This window comes from Acomys russatus, chromosome 7 (assembly GCF_903995435.1).
Source record: "Acomys russatus chromosome 7, mAcoRus1.1, whole genome shotgun sequence".
Classification (NCBI taxonomy): Eukaryota; Metazoa; Chordata; class Mammalia; order Rodentia; family Muridae; genus Acomys; species Acomys russatus.
In genome coordinates, this window is record NC_067143.1 from 2,626,460 (window position 1) to 2,636,876 (window position 10,417).

Genomic DNA, 10,417 nt, shown 5'->3' on the forward strand with positions numbered 1-10,417 from the left:
TCCTAATATCTAATATAATAGACTTTCAACCAAACTTAATTGAAAGAGTTGAGGAAGGACATTTTATACTCATAAAAGGGAAAGTCCACCATGACATATCAGTTCTCAACAATGGTGTCACAAAAACAAGGATACCTACATTTGTTAAAGAAAGGTTGATACAGCTTATATTTATACCTTCTTCACAAAACCTAATGGAACCTTCTTCAAAACTGACCATATTGTTGGTCACAAATAAATCCTCAAGAGATACAAGAAGATTGAAATAATCCCTTGTATCTTATCAGACCACTGTGTACTAAAGCTGGACATAACAACAACAGAAATATAAATACTTGAAAACTGAACAGCTTCCTACTCAACCACAACTGGGTTAGGAAATAAGTAAAGAGGGAAATTAAACAGTTCCTAAAATTCAATGAAAATGAAGGCACAAAATACCCAAAATTATGGAAAACAATGGAAGTAACCCTAAGAAGAAAGCTCATAGCACTAAGTGCTTTCATAAAGAAATCTAAGGCATCTTATAGAAGCAACATAAATGCATACATACAGGCCCTAGATAAAAAATAATCAGACACACCTAAGAGGAGTAGAAAGCTGGACATAATCAAACTCAGGTTTGAAATAAAGAAATTAGAAACAAAAAAGAATGACTCAAAGAATCAATGAAACCAGGAGCTCATTCTTTGAGAAAATTAATAAGATAGACAAACCTTTAGCCATACTAACCAAAAGGCAAAGAGATATTATCTAAATAAAAGAAATAAGAAATAAAAAAAGGAGACATAACAACAGACATTAAGGAACTCCAAAGAATCATTAGGTCATACTTCAAAATTCTATATACCACAAAATTTGAAAATCTAAATGAAATGAACATTTTTTTTCCTGTTGGCTGTCACTTCCCAAAGCTGAATCAAGATCAGGTAAGCAAATTAAATAATCCTATATCACCTAAGGAAATAAAACTAAGCAGTCATAAAAAAATCTCCCACCCCCACAAAAAAAGACCAATGCTTTCAATGGATATATGCTCCCTTTCCATAAAAATTTATGGTAGAGGTGACAAGGGGATGGGCTACCCCATGTCTCACAACACATAAAAAGAGCTTTGATGATGTCAAGTAACCATTAAATAGTGAACTGTGAATTTGCACCAGATATCTGAGACCTTTGGCTGTATATTAGAGCAAGAATCACTGAAGTGGCATAATATGGCATTAGCAGAAGATATGATTGTTGAGTTCTTTTAAGTTGAAAGTTAAGATTCTTGAATTGCCTGTAAAACTCCCCGATGGCAGTCTGTTATGCATACTAGCAGAATATTGTGTCTACAAGTCATCAGGCCATGGGGTCCAAGTCAGTGCTGTGACAGATCACAATCAAAGATTGAAAGTAAGTTACCTTAAAGTAAATCTATAAATTAAGGCCATTTTCCTTCAAGATCGCAATAACTCAAACAATATTGGACAGTGCTCATACGCTTATCAAAATTTCTTGAGACAAGTTTATCTGTGGAATCTTCGTCTGTGAATTTATTTTGTATGTGGCATGTTTGGGGATATTATATTCTTTTTGACTATGCTTTCCTCATGTTCTATATTTACAGACTTCAATATTCTCTCATACTTTCTTGGACATATTACCTATTTGTCAATTTAAGTATCTGTGACCTAAACTGTTTATAGCCTCAAGGAACACTATTTAAGATTTCTGACAATGAGTTATTGTTTATTGCTTGAATATACAGAGTATAGCCTCCCATTTATTTTACAACTGTCTTGCTCTTGTGGGTACCAAAACTTAACACCTATTAGAGTTTATTTTTAAGACAAGTGATTTCCACTAACTTTTAATTTTTTTCAATTCTTTAAACATTTCATATACTTACTTTGATCATAGGCAGCCTTTCCTAAATTCTCTCAGATATGTCCTGTCCTTCAAGAGTTGTTATTTTAAATCCCATAAAGTTTACTTTGTTCTGCCCAACTATTCTGGGTGTACTGATTGCCACTGGATGTGCTCACCTAACAGGTGAGCCTATTGCTCCTTTTACAAGTAACTATCAAATGTTGCTAGAATTAAAGGTAGTGAGTGTTTGGAATTCATCTCTATCTTCCTTTTCCACTCACTATTGGGATGTTGTATGATTTCAACCTGCACAAGTCTCATGTATGCTGTCACACAGTAGTTGTCCTGACATGAATTTAACTGCAAAGTAATTGATTCATAATGCTTGAAAAGTCAAGCAGTTAACTTTATCTGTATTTGTTTGCTTTCATAGTGCTGGAAGTTTCTATGTCCTCTACTGTAGGAGAAAATAACACAACCACAAACACTGTGAACAACAAAATACACTGGCCTGACAAATGATCCCATTTACAAAATAGTAGGAAAATAAATCATAAATTATAGATTCACTTAATGAAATGTAGACTATATTTAGCACAGTTAATTTAACTGAGAACATGGAACTATCCCGGCTTTAAGCTAAAAGAGAACATACAGTACTATTTTGCTGTAAAATGATAATTAATTTGATATAATATCCTCATATATTATCTCACTATTACACTAATATTTTGAATAAAACAAATTTTCCAAATCTTAGATCTTCATCAATAAAAAACACAATTTACAGGCTTAGTACAAGATTATGTGATTTTTCTATTTCTTATCCTTGTAAAGCAGAATCTGGAAACAGTGAAATCGTGACTCATCACAAATGGGCTTAAAGTAGGAAAACACATATAAATGATGGATGAGATATTCATCACCCACCCACTGGAATCATGGTATAGAGCAGTATAACCGTTTAAGATAGAAGAGATGGTATGAAAAGCTACAAAGGTGCAAACCAGAATGAGGATGGTCTGTGTGGCTCTGTTTTCTGGGGAAATTCTCTGGGAAGCACAAGTGCTGAGGATTTGGTGAACTCTCTTTTTGTGTCCATAAAGTGTGACAATCATGAAGGTGCTGGAACATACAATGAGCAGAGAAAATAGGACTTCAGGAAACACACAAAATGCTGTATACAATGAATCTACTATTTTATCACGGCCTTGAGAGTGGCAGAATTCAAAATCTCTCATTTGTGTCTTATTTGTGTGTCTATTTCTCTTAGTAGAAGTATACACAGGGAAAATCATATTTACTACCACATGCAGGATCCAGCAGAGACAAATGAGGAGGCTCATGAACTTTGCAGTAGTTTTGACTTTAAATTCCATACAGCACAAGTTCCTGGGGCTGATGGTGATTGCCTGAAAGACACTCAAGAGAGCAGTGAGGCTGATGGACATACTCTTTCCAAGTCTGTAAAAATATAAGAAAAATTTGCACGCAACATCACTGAAGAATGGAATCAATCCAAAAGACTCCATTATCTCGGGGAGCCCTTTAGAGAGAATGATCAAGGAATTGGTTGTGAAGACATGCATAAGAATAACATCTACTATCTTCATTGTATGCTCAGTGCAGTAAAGTAAAAGATAGTAGAAAATAAGAGAGAAGTTTCCCAGAATTCCTAATGCACTCTGAAGTGAGAGCAATATACCTATTGCTGTGTTCCCTAAGGCCATTCTGTCGTTCATCAATTTCTCCTTTAAGTTATATTAGCAATCATGTCTCTGAGACAAAACATGTATTGAAGTTTATAAGATGAGATATATGTGTGAAAGAATCACTGCAGTGCTAATTTTCCAGTTCATTGTGTACAACATAGCCAGAATCTGTTTCAAAACAAATATTTCATCATCATTAATAACTTTCACCTAAATGATTGAAGTTGTAAATGCACATATACATGGACATAGCTTCCAGTACATTTTGTAGATAAGTATCAAGAATAAGGGTGCTCAGGAGGAGTTACAAGATGGCGGTGCCTATCATGCACTTCATCTTATCTACTGCACAGAGACAAGGGACCAGATTGGGAGCCACAGACTGCAAGAACTGGAGAACACTAGGTGAGTGGGGTCCCAAACAGTGCCCTGTGCCAAACAACAGCCCACAGAGGACCTGAACCAACTTTCCAGACTTTGGAACGGAACCCACCTGTGGACTGTAGCCGGCTTCTATAGCCCAGGCGCAGTGTGTGCAGTGGTGGAACATCAGATCTCCTGGCCTGGGAAAGTCTCAGGGAAACAAGTGAATAAATATTTAATAATGATAGGTATAAACATATCTGTCAAAAATCTCACTCTTGTCATGAAATCTTCAAAGATAAAGTTCAAAATGCACATACAATCAGTATTTCCTAACTAGTTTTCTGGATTTGTAGGTAATTGTTACAGTTTCTAATGACTATTTGTCCTAATAACTACATCACAAAGTGGGATCACGTATATTGCGTCAATTTAAATCAAGTATGTTCAATGTATCTTTTAAAGGTTTTATTAAGAGGATTCCTAATGTTTAATCGAAACTTGCAAACATAAATGAAAATAATAACTATATTGTCTTGTCCATGTGACTCCTTTTTTAATTCGAATAGATGTTTGCGTTTACTAAGAAAAAGACACATCCTGGCATCGTGTAAGATAGTGTTCTTTATACAATCTAAATAAACCAAAGCAAACATTGTCTGAGTTGTATTTGATAAGTGTAACATAGACACAAGATTTATTTTGTATCACACATATTTTTATGTCTCTGGCAAGAAAGTACAGTATCTCTCTAAAGAAAATTAAACAGTATTACTTTCATATGCCTTGTAGAAGGCTCATAATAAGCTATGACACATGAAATCTAGCATTTGAAATAATACAATGGAATAGAAATTAAGTTGTTAGTGGAGTGTGCAGAGCTCAGTTGAAAAATCACTTCTATTTTAGGTGTAAAGTCCTATCTTTTTTTTTTTTTTTTTATTAATTTATTCTTGTTACATCTCAATGTTTATCCCATCCCTTGTATCCTCCCTATTCCTCCCCCCCCCCATTTCTCCCATTATTCCCCTCCCCTATGACTGTTCCTGAGGGGGATACGTCCCCCTATATATTCCTCATAGGGTATCAAGTCTCTTCTGGCTACTTGCTGTCCTTCCTCTGAGTGCCACCAGGTCTCCCCTCCAGGGGACATGGTCAAATGTGAGGCACCAGAGTATGTGAGAAAGTCGTATCACACTCTCCACTCAACTGTGGAGAATATTCTGACCATTGGCTAGATCTGGGAAGGGGTTTAAAGTTTACCTCCTGTATTGTCCTTGGCTGGTGCCTTAGTTTGAGCGGGACCCCTGGGCCCAAATCTGCCTATCATATTTTTCTACTTGTAGATTCTAGGACCCTCTGGAACATTTTATTTTGCTGTTCTCCCATGCGTCTCTCATTTAGAGTCCCAATAGGATGCCTTCCCCTCTGTCCCAGTTTCCTGGTAAGTGAAGGCTTTCGTGGGACATGCCCCTTGGGCTAGTATGCAGATATAAGTGAGTATATACCATTTGATTCTTTCTGCTTCTGGGTTAACTCACTCATTATGATCATTTCTAGCTCAATCCATTTATCCACAAATTTCGGGAATTCCTTGTTTTTAATAGCTGAGTAGTATTCCATAGTGTATATGTACCACAGTTTCTTTATCCACTCTTCTACTGAGGGACACTTAGGCTGTTTCCATGTTCTGGCTATTATGAATAAGGCTGCTATGAACATGGTTGAGCAAATTTTCTTGTTGTGTGCTGGAGCATCTTCTGGGTATATTCCAAGGAGTGGGATAGCTGGGTCTTGAGGAAGCCCTATTCCCATTTTTCTGAGATAGCACCAGATAGATTTCCAAAGTGGCTGTACTAGTTTGCATTCCCACCAGCAATGAAGGAGTGTTCCTCTCTCCCCACATCCTCGCCAGCATGTGGTGTCACTTGAATTTTTGATCTTAGCCATTCTGATGGGTGTTAAGATGGAATCTCAGAGTTGTTTTGATTTGCATTTCCCTGATGACTAAGAGGTTGAGCATTTCTTTAAGTGTTTCTCAGCCATTTGATACTCCTCTGTTGAGAATTCTCTGTTTAGTTCCAAGCCCCATTTCTCAATTGGGTTATTCGGTTTGGTGGTGTTTAATTTCTTGAGTTCTTTATATATTTTGGATATTAGACCTTTGTCAGATGTAGGGTTGGTGAAGATCTTTTTCCCAGTCTGTAAGGCTGTCGCTTTGTTCTCTTGACAGTGTCCTCCTGCCTTACAGAAGCTTCTCAGCCTCATGAGGTCCCATTTATTAATGGTTGACATTAAGGCCTGGGCCGTTGGTGTTCTGTTCAGGAAGTGTCTCCTGTGCCAATATGTTCCAGGCTCTTTCCCACTTTTTCTTCTAAGTGAGTTAGTGTCTCTGGTTTTATGTTGAGGTCTTTAATCCACTTGGATTTGAGTTTTGTGCAAGGTGACAAATATGGGTCCAGTTTCATTTTTTTACACATAGACCTCCAGTTAGACCAGCACCATTTGTTGAAGATGCTATCCTTTTTCCATGAATGGATTTGGCTTCTTTGTCAAAAATCAAGTGACCATATGTGTGTGGATTCATATCTGGGTCTTCGATTCGATTCCACTGATCAACCAGCCTGTTGCTGTGCCAGTACCATGCTGTTTTAAGTACTATTGCTTATAGTACAGTTTGAGATCAGGTATGGAGATTCCTCCGGAGCATCTTTTATTGTACAAGATTGTTTTAGCTATTCTGGGTTTTTTGTTTTTCCATATGAAGTTCAGAATTGAACTTTCAATGTCTTTAAAAAATTGTGTAGTTATTTTGATAGGGATTGCATTGAATCTGTAGATTGCTTTTGGTAGGATGGCCATTTTTACTATGTTAATTCTCCCGATCCATGAGCAAGGAAGATCACGCCATCTTCTCAGGTCATCTTCAATCTCTTTCTTCAGAGTTTTGAAATTTTTTTCATACAAGTCCTTCACTTGCTTAGTTAGGGTAACTCCTAGATATTTTATATTGCTTGTGGCTAATGTGAAGGGTGTGGTTTTCCTAATTTCTTCCTCTGCAAGCTTGTCATTTGTGTATAGGAAGGCTACAGACTTTTTTGAGTTAATTTTGTATCCAGCCAATTTGCTGAAGGTGTTTATCAGCTTTAGGAGTTCTCTGGTGGAGTTTTGAGGGTCACTTATGTACACTATCATATCATCTGCAAAGAGGGATAATTTGACTTCCTCCTTTCCCATTTGGATCCCCTTGATCTCCTTTTGTTGTCTTATTGCTCTGGCTAGAACTTCGAGTACTATATTGAAGAGATATGGAGAGAGTGGGCAGCCTTGCCTTGTTCCCGATTTGAGAGGAATTTCCTTGAGTATCTCACCATTTACTTTGATTTTTGCCTATTGGCTTGCTGTATATAGCCTTTATTATGTTGAGGAAAGTGCCTTGTATCCCCGATCTCTCTAAAACTTTAAACATGAATGGGTGTTGAATTTTATTAAATGCTTTCTCTACATCCAAAGAGATAATCATGTGGTTTTTTATTTTCAGTTTGTTTATATGATGGATTACATTGATGGATTTCCGTATATTAAACCATCCCTGCATGCCTGGAATGAAGCCTACTTGGTCCTGATGAATGATATCTTTGATGTGCTCCTGTATTCGTTTTGCAAGTATTTTATTTAGTATTTTTGCATCTATGTTCATAAGAGAAATTGGTCTGAAATTCTCTTTCTTTGTTGAGTCTTTGTGAGGTTTAGGTATCAAATGAGACTATGGCCTCATAGAATGAATTTGGTAATTTTCCATCCATTTCTATCTTTTGGAGTAGCTTGAAGAGTATCGTTATTAGCTCGCCCTTAAAGGTTGGGTAGAATTCTGCCACTGAAAACCATCTGGCCCTGGGCTTTTTTTGGTGGGAGCCATCGATGATTGCTTCTATTTCTGTCGGGGAAATGGGACTATTTAACTTGTTTATCTGTTCTTCACTCAACTTTGGCAAGTGAACTTGATCAAGAAAATCATCCATTTCCCTTCGATTTTCAAATTTTGTGGCGTATATGCCTTCAAAGTAGGATCTTATGATTCTTTGAATTTCTTCAGTGTCTGTTGTTATGTCTCCCTTTTCATTTTCTGATTTTGTTGATTTCAATACTGTCTCTCTGCCTTTTAGTTAGTTTGGCTAATGGTCTGTCTATCTTGTTGATTTTCTCAAAGAACCAGCTTTTGGTTTTTGTTGATTCTTTGGACTGTTTTCTTAGTTTCTAATTTGTTAATTTCAGCCCTGAGTTTGATAATTTCCAGGCGTTCTACTCCTCTTGGGTGTTTCTGCTTTCTTTTTTTTCTAGGGCTTCCAGTTGTGTTGTTAAGATGCTTATGTGCGATGTTTCCAATTTCTTTTTAAAGGCACTTAGTGCTATGAATTTTCCTCTTAGCACTGCTTTCAATGTTATCCCACAAATTTGGGTATGTTGTTTCTTCATTTTCATTGAATTTCAGAAACTCCTTGATTTCTTTCTTTATTTCTTCCCTGACCCAGGTGTCATTTAGCAGAGAGTTGTTTAGTTTCCACAAACGTGTAGGCTTTTTGATATTCTGTTGTTGTTGAATTGCAGCCTAAGAGCATGGTGATCTGATAGGATACAAGGTATTATTTCAATCCTCTTGTATCTGTTGAGGCTTGCTTTGTGACCTACGATGTGATCAATTTTGGAGAAGGTTCCATGGGGTTGCAGAGAAGAAGGTGTATTCTTTCTTGTTTGGGTGAAAGGTTCTATAGATATCTGTTAGATCCATTTGACCCATGGCATGATTATGATGTTATTTCTCGGCTTAGTTTCTGTTTCAATGACTTATCCATTCAGTGAGAGTGGGGTGTTGAAGTCTCCCACTATTATTGTGTGGGGATCGATGTGTGGTTTAAGCTTTTTTAGGAGATCTTTTACATATGTGGGTGCCCTTGTATTGGGAGCATAGATGTTCAGAATTGTGATGTCATCTTGGTTGACTTTACCTTTGATGAGTATGAAGTGTCCTTTCCTCATCCCTTTTGATTAATTTTGGTTGAAAGTCCTATTTGTTCGATACTAAAATGGCTACCCCTGCTTGCTTCTGTGACCATTTGCTTGGAATATTTTTTTCCAACCTTTTACCCTGAGGTAATGCCTTTCATTATGGGTGAGATGTTGTTTCTTGGATGCAGAAGAATGTTGGGTCTTGTTTATGTACCCATTCGGTTAGTCTGTGTCTTTTTATTGGAGAATTGAGGCCATTGATGTTGAGAGATATTAATGACCAGTGACTGTTAGAGTCTTAATTTTGATGTTGTTTCCAGTCGAGCGTTTGTGTAGTTGTGTTTTTTGCCATGGGATAGTTTATCTATTTCCTGGGTAGTTTTGGTTGTAGCTTGACCCTTTGGGATGGAGTTTTCCTTCTAGTACCTCTGTAAAGCTGGGTTTGTGGATAGGTACTGTTTGAATTTGTTTTTTGTCATGGAATATTTGTTTTCTCCATCAATGGTTATTGATAATTTTGCTGGGTAAAGTAGTCTGGCCTGGCATCTGTGTTCTCTTAGGGTTTGCAGGATCTCTGTCCAGGCCCTTCTGGCTTTTATGGTCTCTGCTGAGAAGTCAGGTGTAATTCTGATAGGTTTACCATTAAATGTTATTTGGCCCTTTTCCCTTGCAGCTTTTAATATTTTTTCTTTGTTCTGCATGTTTTGTGTTTTGATTATTATGTGGCGGGCAGTTTTTCTTTTCTGGTCAATTCTATTGGTGTTCTGTAGGCCTCTTGTATGTTTATAGGCATCTCTTTCTTTAGATTGGGGAAATTTTCTTCTATGATTTTGTTGAGAATAGTTTTCTGGGCCCTGGAGTCTGATGTCTTCTCTTTCTTCAATGCCTATTATCCGCAAATTTCTTCTTTTCATGGTGTCCTTAATTTCTTGGATGTTTTGTGTCAGGAGTTTTCCAGATTTGGCATTTTCTTTAATGGTTGATTCAATATCTGTGATTGTATCTTCTAGCCCTGAGATTCGTTCTTCCATCTCTTGGATTCTGTTAGAAAAGCTCACCTCTGTGTTGCTCGCCTTCTTCTCTGAGGTCTCACGTTCTCGTTTTTCTTCTGTCTGTGTGTTTATCATTGAATCCATTTTCATTTTCAGATCTTGAACTGATTTTTTTATTTCTTTCATCTGATTTTTTGTATATTCCTGAGTTTCTTCCATTGCCTCTTTATAGGTCTTCAGAGCTTGAACCGTTTTAGTTATTTCTTTCATCTGGTTGTTTGCATTTCCTGCAATTTTTCCAGTTCCACTCTATGTGCTTCTTTTATGTCTCTCACCTGTTTGTCTGCGTCTTCCTGCATTTGATTACGAATTTTATTTGTTTCCTCCATTATCATCCTCATTACTAAGGATTTGAGGTCATTTTCTTGTATTTCCGTTGTATTTGAGTTCTCTGGGTGGTTTTCTTTGGGATAGCTGGAAACTGGAGAT

The 10,417-nt window shown here is 36.9% G+C and overlaps 1 protein-coding gene across 2 annotated transcripts; it reads right to left on the reverse strand.

The window, feature by feature from the left end:
* Window positions 1-2,657: 2,657 nt before the first annotated feature.
* Window positions 2,658-5,796, reverse strand: LOC127191353 (vomeronasal type-1 receptor 4-like). 2 transcript variants are annotated; one of them, XM_051148420.1, is made up of 2 exons: window positions 5,787-5,796; window positions 2,658-3,574 (listed from the first exon to the last, which is right to left on the reverse strand). In XM_051148420.1, exons 1-2 carry the CDS (start codon window positions 5,794-5,796, stop codon window positions 2,658-2,660), a joined length of 927 nt encoding a protein of 308 aa, XP_051004377.1. The 2 variants fall into 2 exon arrangements, with proteins under 2 accessions (XP_051004377.1, XP_051004379.1); XM_051148422.1 differs by lacking the exon at window positions 5,787-5,796 and having other exon boundaries at window positions 2,658-3,652.
* Between the last annotated feature and the right edge of the window lie 4,621 nt (window positions 5,797-10,417).